The sequence below is a fragment of the Chiloscyllium plagiosum genome, unplaced genomic scaffold, assembly GCF_037043375.1.
Source record: "Chiloscyllium plagiosum isolate Xiang-an unplaced genomic scaffold, Cpla_swu_hap1 HiC_scaffold_36, whole genome shotgun sequence".
Taxonomy (NCBI): Eukaryota; Metazoa; Chordata; class Chondrichthyes; order Orectolobiformes; family Hemiscylliidae; genus Chiloscyllium; species Chiloscyllium plagiosum.
The window spans coordinates 3,508,482-3,520,659 of record NW_028270174.1 but is presented as its reverse complement, the minus strand read 5'-3'; the positions used below and the strand labels follow the sequence as shown (position 1 = coordinate 3,520,659).

Genomic DNA, 12,178 nt, shown 5'->3' with positions numbered 1-12,178 from the left:
TTCCCAGTAGCAGAGCTGTAACAGTTACTCTGTCATGAATCTGTATAATCTTTTCAGAAAGAGAAATCTACTCAACTCAGAAAAGAGCTGCTCAAATGCTAATTGCACCGCTCCTGTAACTGTGGGTACCAATGTTTTCCACTCTGAAGAATCGTTTACATATTAAAATAATTACTCCACATTCAGGTAAATAACTGGATGATAACTCATTTATACAGTTAGAAGCAGGCTCAGCAGAAGGAGCAGTAAGAAAAGACACCTTTTTCTCCTTAGAAATGAAACCCTTGCTTGCCTGGATTATCTGAAGCTGATATGAGCGTAATATTTGGAGAGATATCAGACTGCTTCTGGAGAATGTGACTGAATGGGACATCCTTGTTCCAATTCAATCTTCACCTCAACCACAATTACATTGCCTGTCTTGTAACCAGCTTTTCACTGTAATTGTTGATCTTTGTATTTTAATAGGATTCTTGCACTTATACAATGCATTCTCATGTCTAAAACAAATTACCCCTCATTAAGATTGATAGTGGATCGTTTAACATGGGCAAACTCACTAACTCCCAGGAGTATCCCCAAAAACATTTGCTGTTTTTTTAACCACTAATTTGATGCGGGTGCCGCTGGCTAGGCCAGTATTTATTACCCATCCCTAGTTGCCCCTTGAGAAGGTGGGGGTGAGCTTCCATCTTGAACTGCTGCAGTCCATGTGCTGTGGGTAGACCCACAATGTCCCTTAGGGAAGGAATTCCAGGAGTGACCCAGTGACAGTGAAGGAACGGCGATATATTTCCAAGTCAGGATAGAGGGTGGCTTGGAGGGAAATTTGCAGGGGGTGGTGTTCCCATGTACCTGCTGCCCTTGTCCTTCTGGATGGAAGTGGTCATGGGTTTGGAAGATGCTTGCATTCCAGACCCTAACCTCTTGCTGCATGAAAAGGTTTTCTCATATTGCCGCTATCTCAGAGGATGTTGTCAGTGGATTCAGACCCTGCCTCAGGGAGAGAGAGAGAGAGAGAGAGAGAAACTCATTCTGCCCTTGCCTATCTCAGGAAAGTCAGTCAGTATTGCTGTCAGGTTATAATCTGACAGCGTGTGAGGTAGATTACCTTTAATAACCGAATCTCCCGCATGGCTATTTTTTTCACCATTTTGTCATCATCGTCCTCCAAGAATTTCTTGATGGCAACAATTCTCCCGTTTTCTTTATTCCGGGATCTGATTACGATTCCATAGCTGCCTTCCCCGACCAGACCAAGGTATTCATATTTCTCCATGTTGTTCCTGTTTGCTGTGAGCAAGCAAACATTCAGGTGAAAGTTCAGGGTTTAAATGTAATCTGGCTTTTGCCACTATACAAGCTAAACATTGCAGCTCATTTCACACATTTAGAATTATCAAGCAGAAACATTAAACATTTGGAGCACCACATTACAGAGGGAGTGCAGTGAACGTTTCCCAGACCAATTCCTAGGATGGCTGGACTGACAGATCCCTAAAGTGTGGAATCAGGCTATTCAGCCCATTGAATCTCCAAACAGCATCCCATTCAGAGCACCCTATCCCTGGATTTCCCATGGCCAACCCATCTATGCTGCACAAGTTTGGTGTGGGAGGAAACCAGAGCATCCTGAGGAAACCCACACAGACACAGGAAGAATGTGCAAGCTCCACACAGTCACCCAAGGCTAGAATTGAACCCAGGTCCCTGGTGCTGTGAGGTAGCAGTGCTAACCACCGAGCGATTGTGCCAGCTATATTCAGTGGAGTTTAGAAGAATGAGAGAGGATTCCCATAGAAACCGCTAAAAGTCCAACAGGAGTAGACAGTATAAACACAAGAGGGATGTTCTTGATGAGCAGGGAATCCAGAACTGGGCGGGTTGGGGGGCGGAGGGAGGGGAGTCACATTCTGTGGATACAGGGAGGCCACTTACGACAGAAATCAAACAAAATTTCTTCATTGTGGATCTACCTGCAGCACACAGACTGCAGGTAAGTTCAAGAAGGCAGCTCACCCCCACCTTTTCACAGGGCGACTAGGGACAGGTAATAAATGCTGGGCCGAGCCAGTGAGGCCCATGTCCAATGAGTAAATTTTTAAAAACCTCAGAGAGTGAGGAGCCTGTGGAATTCTCTGTCACAGGTGGTGGGTGGGGCTAAAACATTGGAAGTTTCCAAGAAGGAGCTCAATATAGTCCTTACGGCTAAAGGTTGCAGGGAGAGAGCAGGAAAAGGGGACTGAGTTGGATGATCAGCCATGATCATATTGAATGGTAGAGCAGGCTGGAAGGGCTGAATGGCCTACTCCTGTGTCTATTTGCTCTGTGTTTATGTTTGTATTTCGGTGATATAGCATTAACAAGCTCAGCCTCGAAAAGTGTGTTGGTGATGGGGGAGGTTTCCTCTCCATATCCTCCTTTAAGGCTCTTGGGAAGAGGTAGGGTAGAGGTGAGGCCTCAGTATTCTCCTGAGGATAAGCTGCTCTCCACAATAAGGTATTGTTTATTGGACGGTGATGGACATGCCCCAGTGATGTTAGAGAGATGAGGAGGAAAATCTCCCGGATTCTGGATGCTCCCCAAGACGACAAGCCATTCTCGTGATGGGTGGTGTGCAGTATTAGATTAGATTCCCTACAATGTGGAAACAGGCCCTTCGGCCCAACCAGTCCATACCGACCCTCTGAAGAGTAACCCACCCAGACCCATTTCCCTCTGACTAATGCACCTAACATTATGGGCAATTTAGCACCTGGCCTGCACATCTTTGTGATTGTGGGAGGAAACCCACGCAGACACGGGGAGAATGTGCAAACTTTACACAGAGAGTTGCCTGAGGTGGGAATTGAACCCAGGTCTCTGGTGCTGTGAGGCAGCAGTGCTAACCACTGAGCCACTGTGTCGCTTTCTGATTTTATACTTCTAAAGAAGATGGAAAATGTGTAAATAGAGATGATCAGAATGGATACCCAGAGGCTGGTGAAGCTGGAAGTCTCAGGATCAATTGAGCTGACAGTGTGCCGCTGTCTCGTTGGAATAATGAAGATTGAGGTGTACTCTGACCGAGGTCGTGAGCATTAAGAAATTATTTGATAAGATGAACATGGAGGACATAGTTCTGTTTGTGAGAGAGACTAGAGTGAAGGCACATTGGTAGAAGATCATAGAATCATAGAATCCCTACAGGGCAGAAAGAGGCCATTCGGCCAGTCGAGCCTGCACCAAGCCTTCAAAAACCATCCCACCCAGATCCAGACCTTACCCTATAACCCTGCATTTCCTGTGGTTAACCACCCTAATCTGCACATCCCTGGACACTATGGGGCAATTTCCCATGGTCAATCCAGCCTAACCTGCATATCCTTGGATGGTGATGGTGACAAATTAATCAAACCGGGAATCGAGGAGAGACATCCTGAAGTTTTCCAGAGACTGGGGACAATGTAGAGACTGCCCTCACCTTGAGTGGTTGTACGTTATGGTACTGGAGCAGTTAAAAAGGCAACAAGAGAGACTGATATTTCTGAAACATCTTCCATGATCTCCAGATACCTCAAAGCACTCTTCAACCAATGAGATAGTTTCAGAGGATTGTCACTGTTGTGATATAGAAAATCTGCCATTGCCTCTAACATGTGTGAGCTATGATTGCCAAATGGAAAGAGTATTTGAGGATCAGGAGATCGGGGGAGGTGATGGTTACTGGTTACGGTGATGCAGGGAGGTGCTGTTAATCCAGAGACCCCAGTAATGTTCTGGGGACCTGGGTTCGAATCCCACCATGGCAGATGGTGGAATTTGAATCTAATACAAGATTAAGTGAATAATGATGGCCATCAATCCATTGTCGATTGTTGGGAAAAACCCATCTGGTTCACTAATGTCCTTTAGGGAAGGAATCTGCCATCCTTACCTGGTCTGGCCTACATGTGACTCCAGACCCACAGCAATGTGGGTAAGTCTTAACTCTCCTCTGGGCAAATAGGGATGGGCAGTGAGTGAATGAATTTTTAAAAATACTGTGGCTTTAAGAGGTCTATTTCGTCCTGATTCTTCTAAAGGAAGGTATCAAGGCAGAGGTACCAAGCATTCTCCACAGAACCACTAGAGTAAACAGCTTGTGAGATCTTGGGAGTTTTCTTTAAAAAGTTGGGCCAATAGAAGCAGCCAGAATGGGTGTGGTCAAGCTGTCACAGACGCAGGGTTTTTAGTTTTGTGGTTTCTCAGCAGCAATTGTTGCTGGGTCTGTTGCTGCAGTAAATCTCTCCCTAATGTACTCTCTCTCCAAGTGCTCTTACTGTTTCACTCCTGGGCAGCTGGAGTTTAATGTGAGACAATCTGTTTTTCTGAATTGGACTTTTGCCAAGGGGTGTGTTTATGGAACGTTATTATATTAGAACAGTTAATTAGTAATAAACTATTATTCTGTTAAGTTTTCCAATAGAGTAACAGTTAAGCTAACTCCTCTAATTGTTTTTGCATTTAAATGATCATATATGAATTACATGTGTTTTGTTTAACATTGAGTAGTGTGATCAATCGAATTGCATTTGAAATGCAAAACCTTACGTTTAGCTTTAAAATAAGAAAAAGTTAGGCTCTAGGCTACCTTCCCAATATATCCTGACCAGGTCTGGTCTGGTCTGGTCTGGCCTGATCCATAATATTGTTAACTGGGCAGTAGTCAATTCCGTGCTCCTATCAGCTTCAGGGATTGGGGTGATCTACCACGTACTGGAGCATTCCAAGATTGACCAAATCTCAGTGGCAGTGAGCACAGTCTGAGAGTAATGGCCCCTCCCAAAGCCGGGAAACATTCCAAACCAGCTCCTCACGGCAGGACATGTCACTCGCGAGTCCGACATCAGATTCCAGAATCAACTGCTCTCCATGGAATCTGCTCAAGGTGAGAGCCTCCCCAGGATGAATCGTGGAAACACTTTGGGAATGTTCTCAGAGCCTCCCTGAAGAGATCAAAGATCTGGGGCAGCTGGTCTTGTGACCAATTGAAATGGAGAAACCTTGTTCCCAAAAAGTCTCATCACATTTGCTCTCCATTTTGCCAGAGCGGTGAGGAGAGAAGGAGGAGGGAAGAGAGGGCTGCCGGGAAGGTAAGGGCTCAAATTATATTTGGGCAGTGGCTAAACCCAAGATACTACACGTGTAGTATCTCCCTCCCACCTCCCTCCTCTAACCGGAAGAAAAAGACCCTGTAAGGTAAGGCTTATTTCTTATCTTTCTTTATCATATGTTTAAGTGCATTGTTTGGTTTTAGTTAGTTGATGTAAAGCTAAGCTTCTAATGGCAGGGGACCTCAGACCCCTGAGGCCTCTTGCTTGATGTGGGAGCTTAGGGACATGGCTGACCTGTGCCCAGCTGCAGCTGTTGTTTGACCGCATAACGGCTCTGGAGCTGCGGATGGACTCACTGTGGAGCATCCGCGATGCGGAGGAGGTCGTGGATAGCACGTTTAGTGAACTGGTCACACCGCTGGTTAGAATTGCTGAGGGAGACAGTGAATGGGTGACCAAAAGACAGAAAAAGAGTAGGAAGACAGTGCAGGTGTCCCCCGCGGTCATCGCCCTCCAAAACAGACGTACCGTTTTGGATACTGTTGGGGGAGATGGCTCACCAGGAGAGGGCAGCAGTTGCCAGGATCATGGCACCGTGGTGGGCACTGCTGTTCAGAAGGGCAGGAAATAGACTCATAGAGCCATAGTCATAGGGGATTCTACTGTGAGGGGAGTAGACAGGCGGTTCTGCGGCCGAAAACGGGACTCCCGGATGGTATGTTGCCTCCCAGGTGCTCGGGTCAGGGATGTCACTGATCGGCTGCAGAGCATTCTGAAAGGGGAGGGTGAACAGCCAGTTGTCTTGGTGCATGTAGGGATCAACGATATAAGTAGAAAGCGAGAGGAGGTCCTGAAAGAAGAATTCAGGGAGCTAGGAGAGATGTTAAAGGGAAGGAGCTCAAAGGTAGTGATCTTGGGATTACTACCAGTGCCACGTGCTAGCCAGTGTAGAAATGAAAATGTAGGCAGGATGAACACATGGCTTGAGAGATGGTGTCAGAGGGAGGGGTTCAGATTTGTTGGACATTGGGACCGGTTCTGGGGAAGGTGGGACTATTACAAAAGGGACGGTCTACATCTGAACCAGATCAGAACCAATGTCCTTGGGGGAGATTTTGCTACTGCTGTTGGGGAGGTTTTAAACTAATGTGGCAGGGGCTGGGAACCAGAAGAGAAAACAAGTCGGCAACGAGGTGGAGACTGGAGACTGTAAGAATCATGAAGATAGCACTAATAAAGGGAAGAATAGGTAGAGAGCAGGTGAACACAAAAGAACTGGTGGCCTGAAATGCATCTACTTTAATGCAAGGAGTATAGTGTGTAAGGCAGATGAACTTAGGGCTTGGATTGGAGCCTGGGAGTATGACATTATTGCCATCACAGAGACTTGATTGAAGGAAGGGCATGATGATTGGCAACTGAATGTTCCAGAATATAGACGCTTCAGACAGGACAGGGAGGGAAGTAAAAGATGGGGTGGACTTGCATTGCTGGTCAGGGACGATATCACGGCTGTGCTAAAGGAGGACACTATGGCGGTCTTGGGTAGTGAGGCATTTGGGGTGGAGCTGAGAAATAAGAAGGGTGCAGTTACACTGTTGGGGCTGTATTACGGGCCTCCTAACAGTGAGCGTGAGGTAGAAGAACAAATAGGTAAACAGATTATGAATAGATGTAGAGGCAATAGGGTAGTGGTGATGGGAGATTTTAATTTTCCCAACATTGACTGGATAAACTTAGTGTCAGAGGTCTGGATGGAGTAGTATTTGTACGAAGCGTCCAGGAGAGTTTTCTAGAGCAGTGTGTCAATAGTCCAACAAGGGAATGGGCCATATTGGACCTGGTACTGGGGAACGAGCCAGGTCAGGTAGTCGAAGTTACAGTGGGGGATTTCTTTGGGAACAGTGACCACAATTCTGTAAGTTTTAGAATACTCGGAGATAAAGGAGAGAGTGGTCCTAAGGGAAGAGTGCTAAACTGGGCCAAGGCCAATTATATCAAAATTACGCAGGAGCTGGGAAATGTGGAAGGCTATTTGAAGGAAAGTCCACATTTGAAATGTGGAAGGCTTTCAAAGATAGGTTAATGGCAGTGTAGGATAGGCATGTCCCGTTGAAGGCAAAGGATAGGAAGAGCAAGATTCGTGAACCATGGATGACAGGAGAAATCGTACGATTAACCAAGAGGAAAAGGGAAGAATACATATGGTCTAGGCAGCTGAGAACAGAACAGGCCCTGGAGGAATATTGGAAGAGTAGGACAAGTCTTAAACGAGGAATCAAGCGTGCTAAAAGGGTCATGAAATAGCTTTAGTGAGCAGAATCAAGGAGAATCCTGAAGCATTTTATTCTTGTATAAGAAGCAAGCGGGTAACTAGAGAAAGGATTGGTCCACAAAAAGATAATGTAGGAAGGCTGTGTGCCGAACCTGAGAGAATGGGTGAGATTCTGAATGATTACTTTGCATCAGTGTTCACTGAGGAGAGGAACATGATGAATCTTGAGATTACAGATAGAAGTTTGATTAGTCTGGATCATGTTGGCATAAGTAGGAAAGATGTGTTGGGTAGGCTAGAGGTTATTAAGGTGAACAAATCCCCAGGACCAGATGGGATCTATCTCAGGTTGCTGAGGGAGGCGAGAGAGAAAATAGCTGGGGCCCTGACAGATATCTTTGTGGCATCCTTAAATACAAGTGAAATCTTAGCAGGACTTGTACACTTAATGGTAAGGTCCTAGGGAGTGCTGCTGAACAAAGGGACCTTGGAGTGCAGGTTCATAGCTCCTTGAAAGTGGAGTCGCAGGTGGATAGGATAGTGAAGAAGGCGTTTGGTATGCTTTCCTTTATTGGTTAGAGTATTGAGTACAGGAGTTGGGAGGTCATGTGCGGCTGTACAGGGCATTGGTTAGGCCACTGTTGGAATATTGTGTGCAATTCTGGTCTCCTTCCTAACGGAAAGATGTTGTGAAACTTGAAAGTGTTCAGAAAATATTTACAAGGATTTGAGCTATAGGGAGAGGCTGAACAGGCTGGGGCTGTTTTCCCTGGAGCGTCAGAGGCTGAGGGGTGACCTTATAGAAGTTTACAAAATTATGAGGGGCATGGATAGGATAAATAAAGAAAGTCTTTTCCCTGGGGTCAGGGAGTCCAGAACTAGAGGGCATAGGTTTAGGGTGAGAGGGGAAAGATATAAAAGAGACCTAAGGGGCAACTTTTTCACGCAGAGGGTGGTGCGTGTATGGAATGAGCTGCCAGAGGAAGTGGTGGAGGCTGGTACAATTGCAACATTTAAGAGGCATTTGGATGGGTCTATGAATAGGAAGGGTTTGGAGGGATATGGGCTGGGTGCTGGCAAGTGGGTCTAGATTGGGTTGGGATATCTGGTCTGTTTCCATGCTGTACATCTCTATGACTCTATGACTTTATGAGGTGCCAGAGGACTGGAAGGTTGCTCATGTTGTCCCTCTGTACAAGAGAGGTAGTAGGGATATTCTGGGTAACTACAGACCAGTGAGCCTGACGTTGGTAGTGGGAAAGTTGCTGGAGAGGGTACTGAGAGATAGGATCTATTTATATTTAGAAAAGAATAGTTTTGTGCGGGGAAATTTGTGCCTTACCAACTTAATAGAGTTCTTTGAGGAAGTGATCAAGTTGATAGATGAAGGAAGGGCTGTTGATGTCATATACATGGACTCTAGTAAGGCATTTGATAAGGTTCTCCATGGCAGCTCACCCCTACCTTCTCAAGCGGCAACTCGGGACAGGTGGTAAATGCTGGGCCCAGACAATGACATTCACATCACGTCAATTAATTTGAACAATGTTTAAAATAAATGCAAATTTCTGCAAATGCTGAAAATCTGAAATAAAAACCATTAAAGCTGGAGAAACTCAGCAGGTCTGGCAGCACCTGTGGAGAGAGAAACGGAGTGAGTGTTCTGAGTCTTTTTTGTTAGTTCAATTCCAAGGAAAAGTAAAGGTGGACTCAAAAGTTGAGTGTTCCTCTCTGCACAGTCAGACTTGCTACGTTTCTCCAAGAATTTCTATTTTTACACCCAAATTGATGAATGGAGTTGAAAAATCTGTTTTCTTTGTAAATTTGGTGACATTCTGTGTAATGTAAGTTCTCTGCACTGGTGATTCGTAAGCTGCACTATTTAGAACAAGTGTGTGTTGTTAGAATCACCAGGATAATGTGTGCATGTTTCATCCACCCTGTGATAAAAGAACAAATTTAAAACTTTGATGTATGGCTTTACAAGCCTTTTACACAGTTAGATATTCTACGATGCTAGTCAGAGGCAGAGATAGAGAGACGGAGAGACTAAGGGCAGATAATTCCAGAAGTCAGGCTCCAGGCAGCTGGAGATAAGGCTACCAATGGCAGATTGATTGACATTTGGAATGTTCTAGAAGCCAGAAACGGTGCAGCACAGAAGCATGCAGGGGTTGTGAAGCTGGAGGAGGTTACAGGGAGAGTGGGTGGTAAGGTGAGCATTGGGTTTGAACACCAGGAGGAGAAATGGAAATTTGAGGCACAGCCAGATCTTATGAGTTTAACACTTCCAAATAGAGGACACTTAGAAATCAGCTTCAAATTTAGAAATCTAGAATTCATCATTTTGAAGGAATGTGTGAGTGAGATTGTGATTATTTTTGAATAGAATCATCATACCACGCTGTAATGTGCAGGTGACCATGATGTGATGATGAAACATGTTCCAGTTAGTCACTCAGTCAAAAACTCCTCACACAAACACAGCCCGAGTTATTGTGATAGACAGCTTGATGGAATTACAGACAATAACACCTTGTAACTCAACGCACGGGCACATGTTCTGAGTACTTTCCTCACAGGCCGATTCTGTTGTTGTTCAAAGTGATGTCTCTGATTTGGTGATGCAGCCATTTAATCCTGGACCCTGGATAATGACCCAAAGCCATTCTCAGTTCAAACTCTTCTCAGTGAGAATGACACCAGCATTGGCCTGAGGCTGACAATCCTGTTTGTCAGGAGGAGGTTTGGGCCCGAGGAAGAACACAGCAATTGTTTTGAACACGTCAGTAGAAGTCAACAATGAGCTGCTACATTAATAACTAACCAACTGCAGAAACTCTTTCCTGAGAAACTGATTACAGTCCAGCATTTTCCAACTCAGGCAACCAACACTAACAGCTCAGCATCTGACAGGTAGGCTGCACTTCCCCAGGACGGGACCCAAGTATGTGGACTTCACCAGTTTCCTCATTTCCCCTTCCCCCACCTAACCCCAGCTCCAACCTTCCAGCTCAGCACTGTCCCCATGACCTGTCTTACCTGCCTATCTTCCTTCCCACCTATCCACTCCACCCTCCTCTCTGGCCTATCACTTTCATCCCCAACCCCATTCAACCATTGTACTCTTTGCTACCTTCCCCCACCCACCTCCACCCTCCTCTCTGGCCAATCACCTTCATCCCCACCCTCATTCACCTATTGTACTCTATGCTACTTTCTCCCCATCCCCACTCCTCTCTCATTTATCTCTCCACCCTTCAGACACTCTGCCTCTATTCCTGATGAAGGGCTTTTGCCCGAAACGTCGATTCTCCTGCTCCTTGGATGCTGCCTGACCTGCTGCGCTTTTCCAGCACCACATTTTCAGGACTTTGCTGTTTGAACAATGTGACATTGGGGTCAACACCATTGCCTGTACATTTTGGTTGAATTTCCCCATGTTTTAAAAAAAACTGAGTTTAAATATTGAATTTTCCAAATGTTACATTTTCCTGGAATCTCTGTTCTTTTAAACTGGTTTACAAAGTCAACAATGAGCCATGTCTAGAAAGAAAGAAATCCGACTGAATATTGCTGGTGAAGCTCAGCAGGTCTAGCCACAGCGTGAGGAGAGAGACGTAACATTCTGACACTGCTGTGAGCCTTGCTCAGAACTCCGGAAAGCTGTACATTTGTGTGATGCCCCTGTCACAGTCTCAGAACATTTCAAAGATCTTGACTGATGATGAAATATTTTGCAAGTGTAATATCGGAATAACAGCTGTTATTGATAATGGCCAGATGAACTGCCCTTGTGATATTGATACAGAGAGAAATATTGCCAGAACACCAAATCTTTCAAAATTGTGACTACCTAATGTTATACCACCATCTCAAAAGAAGGTGTCTCATTAACGTCTCACTCCATAGACTTCCCACTGACAATACTGCCCTCAGTCAGTACAGCATTCGGAGTGACGTTCTGGGATAAGGTACTTGGGTAAAAACAAGGACTGCAGATGCTGGAAACCAGAGTGTAGATTAGAGTGGGGCTCATGCCCGAAACGTCGATTCTCCTGCTCCTTGGATGCTGCCTGACCTGCTGCGCTTTTCTAGCAACACATTTTCAGATGCTGGATGATCTCCAACATCTGCAGTCCTCACTTTCTCCTAACAGCAAAGTCCGTCAACAAAAAAAATGTTGGTAAATTCCAGGTGACAGGATTTAATCTGCTCAGTTTTATTTTCCAATGAACAAAGTGCACATTAAATTATTCCCAGGACCATTTCTGAGTCTCAGAAATCCCTTTTGAATGAGGGGTTTAACCTCTTGGCTCTAATATATCTCTACAGGTGAATTCTGCAGCACTATTTTCCTCTTCCCTCTCCACTCAACTGCCTTCCCATGAGTTTAGACTTTTTACTTCACAAATTAATTTCATTAAACTTTATTACTGTACCTCCACAAATCCCATCAGCCCAGCAATCCAGAGTTAGTGCACAATGTTAATCTTCGAAACACAATCCTTGTCAGTGCAGCTCAGCCTGGTCTCTCTCTCTGTCAGTGTGAACCTCTCTGTCTGCTCAATGCTCCTTGTCATCAGCCGAGTGAGACAGCAGTGTGTGTACAGTGGGGATTCTCTGGAGCTGAAGCTGTCTGACAACTGTGAATGAGCTCTCAGACAGTATGAGGGAGGGCAGTACAAGGACAGCAGACAGCTGCCAGACCCCTTGGCTAGAACCCAATCTCACACATACACAGGCACAAAGAAAAAGTAGTCTGTGTTCCTGGAGGTTACTAACAGCAACCAGTGACTCTGTGGGTGATGTGATGCTCAGATCTGCA

General features: G+C 45.4%; 1 protein-coding gene across 8 annotated transcripts in view; it reads right to left on the bottom strand.

Moving 5' to 3' along the window:
- The window catches only part of LOC122539534 (cyclin-dependent kinase-like 2), a 63,112-nt gene extending 51,198 nt beyond the window's left edge, over nt 1–11,914 (bottom strand). For 7 of the 8 annotated variants that reach the window (XR_015753296.1, XR_015753297.1, XM_087979877.1 and 4 more), the window contains exon 1: nt 1,112–1,867. Coding sequence is in view for 6 of the 8 variants with exons in the window: in XM_087979877.1 (XP_087836003.1) it covers nt 1,112–1,279 (168 nt within the window). In the remaining 2 variants the exon portion in view is untranslated. Of the gene's footprint in view, nt 1–1,111; nt 1,868–11,792 lie in introns of those variants that run through there. The other variant, XM_087979878.1, reaches the window with a different exon arrangement.
- Nucleotides 11,915–12,178: the final 264 nt, after the last annotated feature.